General features: G+C 41.4%; 1 protein-coding gene across 2 annotated transcripts; it reads left to right on the forward strand.

Moving 5' to 3' along the window:
• The first annotated feature begins 161 nt into the window (after positions 1-161).
• Positions 162-11,603, forward strand: LOC148897350 (creatine kinase U-type, mitochondrial-like). 2 transcript variants are annotated; one of them, XM_088995929.1, is made up of 11 exons: positions 162-371; positions 1,275-1,500; positions 4,605-4,803; positions 5,865-5,960; positions 6,549-6,770; positions 6,853-6,938; positions 7,750-7,873; positions 7,941-8,075; positions 8,382-8,507; positions 9,338-9,495; positions 11,464-11,603. In XM_088995929.1, exons 2-10 carry the CDS (start codon positions 1,355-1,357, stop codon positions 9,449-9,451), a joined length of 1,248 nt encoding a protein of 415 aa, XP_088852055.1. In that variant the 5' UTR covers positions 162-371; positions 1,275-1,354; the 3' UTR covers positions 9,452-9,495; positions 11,464-11,603. The 2 variants fall into 2 exon arrangements, with proteins under 2 accessions (XP_088852055.1, XP_088852054.1); XM_088995928.1 differs by lacking the exon at positions 11,464-11,603 and having other exon boundaries at positions 9,338-10,479.
• Positions 11,604-12,390: the final 787 nt, after the last annotated feature.

Below are 12,390 nucleotides of genomic sequence, written 5' to 3' on the forward strand. Positions count from 1 at the left end.
CCATTTTAGTGTCACGTCGTTGCAATGAATGGATGCCACGTCGTCATATTCTGCACGTAATCATGTTCTGCCCCTTGCAGAAGTACAATGTTGACCTTTGACCCCGAGTCCCGATGGCTTGATAAGGAGCTCACGTCCTAAATGGGAAGGAGTGGCCTGCCCTTATTAGCCGCCCGCCGCCGCACAAATCCACATTTGATAACCATGAAAAAATATATATCATTCTGATTCTCAATCTTCCAGGTGAAAGGTTAAAAAGGACAAAAGATGCAGATGAGGTATGAGGACATCGGACCCAGTTGTCCATTCATCCAAATGATGTTAAGGACATTGAAATGCTGCAAATCTGATCATCATCGAGACTAATAAAGGTAAATCTAATCCAGTATATTAATAGCAGTATTGTTATTAATAGGAGGCGTTACTTAAAGGACAACCGACACCATTTTTTTGTTTCCTAATAACATCAGAAAAACGTTTGATAGCATCGAAAATAGCCAAAACACACAGGATGATATTTTGAGTCAAATGCAAAACACCAAGAAAAATGACTTAAATGACCCCGGAAATGGCGAGTTTCAGAAGGTCCCGCCTCCTTGTTCGTGACGTCACAGCAGGACATCTTTGCCTTGCTCGAGAATCAAAACAATGGCCTCACGGAGTTCATATTCGGAGAAGATGCTTTCTCGTTACTCATCCAGTTATGAATAGGATTCAAATAGTTGTGAAGAGGAAAGCATAAATGTTTGCCATCGATGAAAGAAGTCCTTCCGTATCAATTCGAGCCGTCAGGACACAAATTCCCAGCAGACAAATCAGCCCATTTAAAAACAGAGCTTGTGCGCCATCTTGTGCATTTTCTGGGCACTACATTGGAGTACATTGGTGTCGGTTGTCCTTTAAAATGAATTGCAAGCTTGCCTGCAGATGCCCTTCACAATTGGCAGCGTGTGCTTCTGTTGTCAAGGTAGCAACGATCATGAATAGAGTTCCTGTGGCGACTCTTCATAATAAAACTCTTAAACCACTAGTCCTCATCATCAGTCTAAAAAAAGACGAATTGATCGCATTCGATCCATTGTGTAACCACTTGAAATTCATCTGTACACGTGGCCGCCATTTTGTAACCCACGCGATGAAAGAAAAGAGCTGTCTCTTGAGAACATTCATCTTATTTTGAAAGCCTACATCCGGTCTCGCTTTCCCGCCTCCCCCTAGCTTGATCTGATCTGTTTTTCCTTCCTCTCCTACTTTCTTCTCTCGATCCTTCACAGGTTCCATCGGCACCATCGACGTTACTCGCATCCACCTGCTCCACCATTTTTTTGGGGATCGATTCCGTCAATTGGAAAAAATGGCCAGCGGCTTTTCCAGGATTTTGTCCTCCAAACGCAACGTGGGGATCCTGTCGTTGGTCGGCGGCTCTCTGACGGCTGGATTTCTACTGCATCGGCACCGCGTCAACGCGGGAGCACCCGGACGCAGGCTCTACCCCGCCAGGTAACTGCATTGCTCCATTCAATAATAACTCATATTTTTTCTGTCTGCTCATGTGAAAAGGGTGCCAAAAGGCCATCCAATTTTAACTCTAATTAGCATTTCCATTTTTAATAAGGTTTTTAAAAAAATTAACTCATTCACTGCCATTCCTGAATTTAATTGAAAAGCATGACATGTGTTGGTTTTTCTTGCGGGGGTGCCGATAAAGCGATGGTCAGACCTCTAGCCATGTTTTTTTTTTTCCTTCCACAAGGGGGCAGCATTTGCCTTTTGTCCATGTTAGCGCTTTGTAACAGCTTCAGCTGTTGTTAAAGCACTATATAAATCTATATGTATGTATTGTGTTGTATTGTATTTTGGACAGCCGCCCCCATTTCAAGGTCATATAATTCCAAACCCATATCACTTAGGAATTAACTGTCTCTAACAAGAGAGTCTAAGGTCAAGATTCTGTGGTACCTCCAATTTGAGTGAAAATGCCAAAAACCCTGGCACTGAAGTGGAGACATTTTTTGCGATGATGTTCATCTTGAACACCCCCCCCAAAAAAAAAAAAGTGTAGCTTGTAGCTTCTCAGCTCTGTCAATATAATTAGAATCAGGGACAGGAGGGAAGTCTAATCAGGAGGGCGATGGTACGAAATCAGCATTTAGTGGGAATATTTCTTGATTTATTTATCTCGCTATCCAGCTATCTAGCTAGCTAGCTCGCTATCTAGCTCCCTGGCCGGCTAGCTAGCTATTAGCTATAGAGCCATATAGCTGGCTGGCTAGCTATTAGCTATTTATTGGCTAGCTAGCTAGCTTTCTATCTATTTGAGTTACTTCCGGGTTGAGTGAACGCTGGCACGTGTGGCTGCCGCTGCTCGCCCACAGAAAAAATGATCCTGTGACTGTAAAGTGACCGAGAGTTTTGAAAGGCGCTTATAAATGAAATGTATTATGATTATTATTATTAATTTTTTGGCACATTATTTGGCAGTGAATGAGTTAAAAGTGAAATATAAATGATTGACCAATATCCCTGTGGGGAAAAGGCTATTTTTAGCCATGCGAATGAGTTGCGCGCTAACATTAGCATCCAGAGATGAAAGCATACTGACAGTAAAAAAATAGGAATATCAAAACGAGTGATCCATTCTTTTGTTGTTGACTTGATGTGATAATACAGGGAGCATCCTACTTACGACCACCACCTCCATTTTTAACATGTTAATTCTACGCCTGACATTTCATTTATGAGCGCATTTCAAAACTCTCAATGTCACTTTATAGTCACAGGATAGGTTAGATAGCTAGATAGATAGTTAGTAGATAGCTAGCTAGCCATCTTGATAGCAAATAGATCGTAAATATGTAGCAAATAAATAAACATAGAGGCAAATATATCAATTCAAGCGTGCTTGAGTAAATGATCATGTCATGTACCAACTGTTGGCGTTTGAAATCATCTGCAGCATCTGGACCTCAGAGCAGAGCATATTGTCAAATCCTCGTCAACACTTTCTTGTCAGGTTGCCAATTTGTCCCATTTGAAAGTCGTGGCGACATTAGAAACAAAACCGTTATCACGGCGGCCTGACCTTCGACTGGCACCGCATTGAGAAATGTCTCCCGAGGCACGTCTGCACGTAGGAAGCCATTAGCATTATCGCTCAGGCAAAGACAAAACGCGCTATACCCGAAGACCAGAACCGTTCATGGGATGTTTACCCAATTAGCTATCAAGCTAGCTATTTGCTATCTATTAGCTATCTAGCTGGCTCACTAGATACCTATTAGCTATCTATGATCTATCTGGCAGGCTCGCGAGCTATCTGGCTGGCTATCTATTAGTTTGCTAGCTTTCTATCTATTTGAGTTACTTACGGGTTGAGTGAACGCTGGCGAATTTGGCTGCCGCTGCTCACCCGCAGCAAATCGGCTCACTCGAGAGCCGGATCTTTTGGCTCCCAATAGGTGTGTGTTTGTGAGGACCACTAACATTTTATACCGTACGTAATGAGGACATTTTTGACAAGTGAGGACCTTTTGACTGGTCCTCACAAGAGCGTCTATACATGTATCTGTTAAAGTTTCAGAAAGGTCCTCACAAATTCACCCAAAAACATTTTTTGGTGTGTATTTTCATTTCACTTAGATACACACAATTTCTACTCATTGTGTGTGTGTGTGTGTGTTTGTGGTTAATGAGAGGGAAAAGTTCATCCCACAAAAGGTAAAACGATATTTTCACCAAATTCACTACAGGGGTGAGGACTTTGAATGTAGCCATTCAGAAACCTCACTCCTGCTGTTATTTCCGTTTCAAGTCCACTTTTTAATTCTTTGTTTTTATAGAAGTTAAAGTGGGAAATGGGCTGACATTTAGTCTTCAAATGGAACGCTAGTTCTTCCAGCAACGGTGGTCCTCACTCCTTATCTGGAGTTGTCCGGACCTCACAAAACCATTGAAACAGGAATGTGTGTGTGTTTGTGTGTAAGCCCCCTAGCACATTTATTATCAGAATCAGAATCATCTTTATTGCCAAGTATGTAGAACACACAAGGAATTTGTTTCCGGTAGAACACGCTGCACTAGTAAGCGTGTGACCGAGGTTGCCATCCGCGGCGCCATCTTTATGCATAAAATAAGGTATATCTTGTGTAGTTTGAAGGCTTATTTAGTAGAAAATGATGTTTTATGGGGACATGGGAACGGATTATTCTGATTTTAATGGTTTCCTATGGAAAATTAATTTTTGAGAGACACACTCTTCGGTCTGGGAACCAATTAAGTTGGTAAGCCAAGGTATCACTGTATGTGAGTTATTCCGGGTTGAGTGAACGCTGGCGCGTGTGGCTGCCGCTGCTCACCCACAGAAAAAAAACTTATTCCATGACTGTCAAGTGCCCTTGAGAGTTTTGAAAGGCGTTTCTAAATGAAATGTGTTATTATTATTATTATTATTATAATTCTTATGCAGTAAAGTCTCGTTATATCGATATTCAAGGGAGTCCGGAAAAATACCGATATAACCGGGACTATCGATATATCCCATATCGATATAACGAGACTTTACTGTAATTCCAAAGCGAGTTGTGGTGTGTTTTGTTTGACGCAAGCGCCGAGTACCCGGACCTGCGCAAACACAACAACTGCATGGCCAGCCACCTGACGCCCGCCATCTACGCCAAACTGTGCGATAAGGCCACGCCCAGCGGCTACACCTTGGACCAGGCCATCCAGACGGGCGTCGATAACCCTGGCCACCCTTTCATCAAGACGGTGGGCGTGGTGGCCGGAGACGAGGAGTCCTACCAGGTCGGCCATTCATAGTATTAGAGGAGCAATTAGATCATGCTATTATTATTATGATTATTATTATTTGGATTTGCCTTTATTACTCTCACCGTGGAGAAATTAGTATTATTATTTAGTTATTTTTATTAAGAGTAGTTTCATTAGTATTATTTGTTTAGAATTTGATTATTTTTTTTATTTTTTATGATGAGTAGTGGTAGTATCATTAGTATTATTATTTATTATTATTATTATTATTATTATTATTACAGTAAAGTCTCGTTATATCGATATTCTCGGGAGTCCGAAAAAATATCGATATAACCGGGACTATCGATATATCCCATATCGATATAACCAGACTTTACTGTATTATTATTGTGAGTAGCAGTAGTAGTATCATTAGTATTATTTTTTTTATTATTTGTTTTATTTCTATGTTTTTATTTTCTACGTTTTTATTGTATGATTGCAATTTTATACACTTTTTAAAAATTCCAAAAATGGAGATTTTCTACATTTTTTTTAAATTATAAAATGTCGATTTACTCCATTTTTTAAATATTCTGAAATGGCAATTTTCGACATAAAAAAAAAATCTAAAATTGATAATTTCTATATTTATTTGTTATTATAAAATGGCCATTTTTGCCATTTTTTTTCTTGTTTTTTCGAGCCTGATTTTCTGAACGCAGTGGGCGGAAAGATACGAGCGCTACCGTAGCGATAGCCACAAACACTGCAAAGTAAAGTGAACAAGAAAAAAAGCACGTGATTGACAAAACAATGGATGAAATCGTCACACTGGTGACATTGTTAACTCTTTGACTGCCAAACGATGTGCAAAAATGTGTCCGATCCAGTGCCAGGGTTTTTGTCACTTTCACTCAAATTGCAAGACCCACAGAATATTGACCTTTAGGACGACATCAACATTCAGTACAGCGTAAGAAACCAGAGAATCTCTTTTTTCATCAGGAATAAAGAGTTAATTCCCAAGTGATATGGGTGTGGAGTTATCTGAGCTTGAAATGAGGGCAGATGCCCAAAATGCAAGCATTGAAATTGTTTGTTGTTTGCAGGTTTTTGCCGACCTCCTGGACCCCATCATCAAAGAGAGGCACAATGGCTACGACCCACAAACCATGAAGCACCCCACCGACCTGGACGCCAGCAAGGTGACCCATTATTCGCCATATTACCATCAATATTAGGACCACTTTTATTAGTATTATTATTATTTTTATATTTTATTTTATTATGAGTAGTTGTAGTAGTATTTTTATTATTATTATTACATTTATTTTTACTTATAAAATGGCAATTTTCTCCATTTCTGCATTTTTTTAATCTAACATTGAGATTTTCTACATTTATTCTATAATCTTATTGTATTTAATCTATCTTTAATCTATTCTATATTTTAATTATAAAATGCCAATTTTCTACATTTAAAGAAAATCTAAAATTGTTATTTTCTCCATTTTTAAAATTCTAAAATGGAGATTTTCTACATTTATTTTTAATTATAAAATGGCAATTTTCTACTAATTGTATATTGTATTGTATTATATAGTGTATTGTATTGTATTGTATTGTGTATTATATTGATTGGATTGGATTAGCCTTTATTAGTCTCGCAGTGGAGAAATTTACATTTCACAGCAGCAAAGCCATAAAAGGAATGAAAGTAAGATTGTGTATTGTATTGTATTGTATTGTATTGTAAATGTTGTTTTGTTTTGTTTTGTTTTGTTTTTGTTCAGCTCCATTCGGGCCACTTTGACGAACGCTACGTGTTGTCGTCGCGGGTGAGGACGGGCCGCAGCATCCGAGGGCTGAGCCTGCCGCCCGCCTGCACGCGGGCCGAGCGCCGCGAGGTGGAGCGCGTGGTGGTGGACGCCCTGGCCGGCCTCCAGGGCGATCTGGCCGGAAGGTACTACAGCCTGAGCCAGATGAGCGATCGGGAGCAGCAGCGACTCATCGACGTGAGCCGCCGGCGAGCCACCCACCAATCTTTCAATTGGTTGCACCAAGCCCATCCCGGTGCGCTTTGTTTCCTTCCGTCAGGACCACTTCCTGTTTGACAAGCCGGTGTCCCCGCTACTGACGTGCGCGGGGATGGCACGCGACTGGCCCGACGCTCGCGGTATTTGGTCAGTTACAAACCGGGGGCCACCTTTGACCTTTTTTTTCCCCCAAACTGGCCGATTGTGTTTATGTGTTTACTTTGTACAGCGATACCTTGGCTTCATTGGTTCCAAGACAGAGTGTGTAAGGTGAAAAGTGTGTAACCCAAAAAATTAATTTCCCATAGGAAACCATTCAAATGAGAATAATCCGTTCCCAGGTCCCCATAAAACATGTGTTTCTACTCAATAAGCCTGAAACCCACGCAAAATACACATTATTTCATCTATAATAAATATGCTATGGTATTGTAATGAAAGAAATAAACTGTACTGTACAATAAAGTGGTTTTATTGACTATAGTGATGGTCGTTGATGGCTTGATGGAATGGAGTGGCCACTTTCATCAGCATGAAACACTTGATGAGGAACGTAGCCGCCTTCATTCACCATCTTGAGGAATGATCCCTTGTAGGTGCTTTCTCTGCCATCATTTTCTTGACCAATCACGTGGCTTTAACTGGGGAATAGAGGACAAAACCAAGTCAGCTGCCATTTTCTTGTTAGGAGAATGGGCTCGTTTGCGAACGACACATCACTGATTGTGGCGCTGCGTGCGTATCCCGAAAAATAGTTTGTATGCCAAGGTTAAATTTTCAACAATGTAACGTTCGTAAACCGAAAAGTTCGTAAGCCAAGGGGTTCGTAAACCGAGGTATCACTGTACTGCTAATTTGCAAAATACAGCAAAAAAAAAAAAAACATACGACTAGGCGACGGCTCATCTGCCGTGTTCCAGCCCCCCCCCAAAAAAAACCGTATTTTCTTCCTGCGCAGGCACAATAACGACAAAACTTTCCTGATTTGGGTCAACGAGGAAGATCACACCAGGGTGATCTCCATGGAAAAAGGAGGCAACATGAAACGGGTCTTTGACAGGTTCTGTCGAGGCCTCAAAGAGGTCGGGCTCAGTTGCGCGGGCGTGCGAGCGAGCGAGCGAGCGAGGACAAACGTGTGTCTCGGCGCAGGTGGAGCATCTGATCCAAGAGCGAGGCTGGGAGTTCATGTGGAACGAGAGGCTGGGTTACATCCTCACTTGCCCGTCCAATTTGGGCACTGGTTTGCGGGCGGGGGTCCACGTCAAACTGCCCCTGCTCAGCAAGGTAAGCGCCTGAAAGGACGCTCGCCATGGGGCGTCTCATTCAACTATTTATTGTTTTCCCCTTCCAGGACCCTCGCTTCATTGTCTCATTTCATGTTTTATTTTTCTCCCCCTTCCGGGACCCTCTCCTAATCGTCTCATTTATTTTTTTACCCTTCCAGGACCGTCGCTTCAGCCTTTCATTTCTATGTAATTTTTTTTACCCTTCTAGGACCCTCGCTTCATCATCTCCTTTATTTTTTAACCTTCCAGGACCCTTGCTTCATCGTCTCATTATTCTTCTTATTTTCAATGTTTCCCCTTCCAGGACCCTCGCTTCAGTAAGATCCTGGACAACCTTCGGCTGCAGAAAAGAGGCACGGGCGGCGTGGACACCGCCGCCGTGGGTGGAACCTTTGACATCTCCAACCTGGACCGTCTGGGACAGTCCGAGGTAGGGGGCTTAAAATGAACTCATTCACTGGCAGACGATGTGCAAAAAATGTGTCCACTCCAGTGCCAGGGTTTTTGTCATTGTCACGCGAATTGCTGGACCCGCAGAATATTGACTTTTAGGACGACACAAACATTCAATGCTGCGTAAGACACCTGAGATTGTCTTCTTTCATGACAAAAAAAAAGTTAATTCCCAAGTTATATGGGTCTGGAGTTATCTGAGCTTGAAAGCAAACGTTGCCCCCTCGTGGAAGGAAAAAAAACAACAACAAGAGTCTGACCAGCGCTTCATCGGCACACGAGCATGAAAAAAAAAACAAAACCCGAACAAATTCGGGAATGGCAGTGAATGAGTTAAGGACGGCGGGGATAAACCAGGCGCCATTTTGGGCATTAAAATAATAATAATAATACATTTGATTCATAAGTTCCTTTCAAAACTCTCAAGGCCACTTTACAGTGACAGGATAAGTTTTTCTGTGGGTGAGCAGCGGCAGCCACACGCGCTAGCGTTCACTCAACCTGGAAATAACTCAAATAGATAGAAAGCTAGCCAGCTAATAGATATCCAACAGATAGAAAGCTACATAGCTAATATATAGCCAGCGAGATTGCCATCCAGCCAGCCAATAGCTAGCTAGCAAGATAGCTCTATAGCCAATAGCTAGCCAGGCAGACAGCCAAGCCAGTTAGATGTAACGGATATTTTTGAATCACCGGACCTCGGAAAATTCCACCATGTCCACATCTGGACCCACGGAGGTCATTTCTAGATGACCTTTGGAACTTGACTTGACCCCCCGCTGACCCCACGTTCCCTGTCAACAGGTCCATTTAGTGCAGACGGTGGTGGACGGCGTCAACTACCTGGTGGAATGCGAGAAGCGACTGGAGAAGGGTCAGGACATCAAGGTGCCCTCACCCGTCAAGCAGTTCAAGTAGAAGATGACCCCCGACCCCCCTCACGACCCACAACAAATAACAACGTCAGTGTTTCATTTCATTGATATAACCGCGATCATCTCTGTTTATGATATAAGCATCATATTTAATACGCTTGATGGATTGTCATTAGCCTTTATTCGTCTCGTCAGTGGAGAAATTGACATTTGACAGCAGCACGGTAATGAAAGGAAAGGAAGAAGTAGAAAAACAAAATACAGGAGCTGCTGTCAAGGCAGCCACTCTCGTATCTATTAGCTAGCTGGCTAACTTGGTCTATTTGAGTTATTCCCGATTGAACGGGGTCACCGTTGCTGGCTACCTAGCTAGCTCGCTATCTATTAGTTATCTATTCGCTGTCTATCTAGCTAGCTATCGATTAGTTTTCTATTAGCTAGCACGCTAACTTGATCTATTTGAGTTATTCCCGGTTGAACGGGGTCACAGTTACTGGCTGCCTAGCTAGCTATCTATTATCTGTCAAACTAGCTAGCTATCTATTATTTATATGTTTGCTAGCTAACTAACTTGATCTATTTGAGTTATTTCCGGTTGAGTGAACGCTGGCGCGTGTGGCTGCCGCTTCTCACACACAGAAAAACTTTTCCTGTGACTGTAAATTGACTTTGAGAGTTTTGAAAGATGCTTAGAAATCAAATGTATTATTATTATTATTATTATCTCCTGTTCCCACGTCAATCCGCTTCAATTCCAAGCCGCGACACTTCCGCATAACAGCAGGTTTAAAAACCTGAATTTTATAACCAAGCTAGGCTAAACCCCTTCTCTTACAAAGCCGCACTGGGCTTTAGCGGTTTTCATTTTCATGTAAAAAGTGAAAGAAGCCCCAAAAAAACCATCCACAAAATGGCCGCCGTGAATTTGTTTTGGTTCCGCCCCCTTTACTCCTAGCATGCCACGCCCCCCGCCACTCAAAGTGGATTTGAAACGCCATCTTGAACCGCTCATCGCTGAATGTCACATGTGGTGCGTGTCTTTTATTAAACAAATCGTCCATTTAGCACAAACGACGTCTCCTCCATTTTGTTTTCCGTCACTCTGAGGACCGAACGAGCGAGCGAAGGGGAAAAAGTTGACTTCAAGTGTCCCAAAACTGCCACAAAATGAGCTCGAAAACTGGGGAGATTGAGAAAGGGGGCGGGACTTTCTGAATCTGTCCGTCACAAACTGCCTTGCTCCAGAATCAAAACAATGGCTTCAGAGAGTTCAGATTGGGAGAAGATTCGCTATCGATTAGCTAGCTTTTAGCTGTCTAGCTGGCTCGCTACCTATCATTTAGCTATATAGCTGGCTAGGTAGCTATCTACCTCACGACAACAAAGTGATGGAGGATCTTAACGACGAGCATGACGCCAACATCTTTCCCGTTCCGTCTCCTCGTTCCGCATTCTAATCTGGGAGACAGTGGGTTGCCACGGTAACCGCTTCCAGTGGGGCAGGATAGAAACGAGGGGCTGAACACACAACAAACGAAAGCGAAAATAGGAAACCACATTTGCAGCACAGAACAAAGTGGAAGTCACATAGTGTGGATTTTAAGATAGTAGTACGCGTACACTTCAAGGGAATTTTGGCCACGTTTTGACATTTGGGAGCAATTTAAAAAAAAGTACATTGTCATCATGTCATTCTGAAGTGGAGTAACTTTTCCTATCCAACAAACAAAAAAAAAGTCCATTTTAACAACACTGTATCTATGAGTTAGCTATTAGCTAGCTAGATAACTTTCTATTTGAGTTAGAAATTAAATGTATTATTATTATTATTAGTAGTATTAGTATTTATTATTATATATTATTTATTTTGTATTTTGTAATTTATGATTTATTTATTTATTATGTATATGTATTTTTTTTTATTGATTATTTATTATTAATTATGAATTATTCATTATTTATTTATTTATTTATTATTTCTTACTTATTATTTATAATGTATTATTTATTTTGTATTCCTTATTTATTTATTGATTGTTCTTAATTGGACAGCAGATTTCCCCGTCGACGACGCCGGTTTCCTGGTCATTGGAACTCAGTAAAAGCGCGCCCCCTGCTGGATTTGTTTTGCACTTTCAAGTAAATCAGCAAGAATGGCCTACTTCCGTCTTCTTTTCTTTTAAAAGCAACTTTATTACAAAAGCTATGTGTAGAAAGTGTTTTTTTCCACAGTTACCTTTTAAAAATACATTTCCACATAGCGCTAATAATGAAATATTACTTTTAATTTTTTTTCAATCGACTCTTACGCTTCGTCTTCAAATGGCTCAATGAATCATCATCATACATATAAAGCCACTTGTTTACCAAATAAAGGGTTAAAACGTCGAATGTTGGGCGGATTTCACAAATAAAACGAGTGCCTTCAAACTAGCTGGGTGGAAAATAGCGTCAGATCGATCCGTGCAACGCGTCATAAAAATGCGACAAGACCATTGGGAATAACGTTTCTCGGTGAGCAATAAATTGGGCGTTTCTTTTTATTTTATTTTTAATCAATAAGTGTGCTCGCATAGTGTTGTACTTCGAATGAGAGTTCATGTCTGTGATGAGATCAAAATTAAAGTTTCCTACCCGCAACTAAGTGACGGTGAGACAGGAGGACGCCATTTCAGATCGAACTATGAAATAGGTCATATAAATGCGACAAGAGAGTTGGGAATAACGTTTCTTGCTGAGCAATAAATTGGGCGTTTTAGTTTATTGTACAATTCAACCTCATGAAAATCGGTTGAACATTGAGCACGTCACAAGCAAATTAGGCGTAAAAGCATTGCCTTTGAATGGAAGTTTGTCCATTCAAACAAGTTTTCAACCGCGCTTTTATCTTTGGTTAAAGGTCTTTCCACTCCGATTGGCCGCCTCTCGGCGAGGCGGCTGTATGATCCTCCCTGATTGGTTCATACGCCATGAGCGAGGCGT

This window comes from Hippocampus bargibanti, linkage group LG05 (assembly GCF_051943395.1).
Source record: "Hippocampus bargibanti isolate YZ-2025 linkage group LG05, ASM5194339v1, whole genome shotgun sequence".
In the NCBI taxonomy this organism is placed as follows: domain Eukaryota; kingdom Metazoa; phylum Chordata; class Actinopteri; order Syngnathiformes; family Syngnathidae; genus Hippocampus; species Hippocampus bargibanti.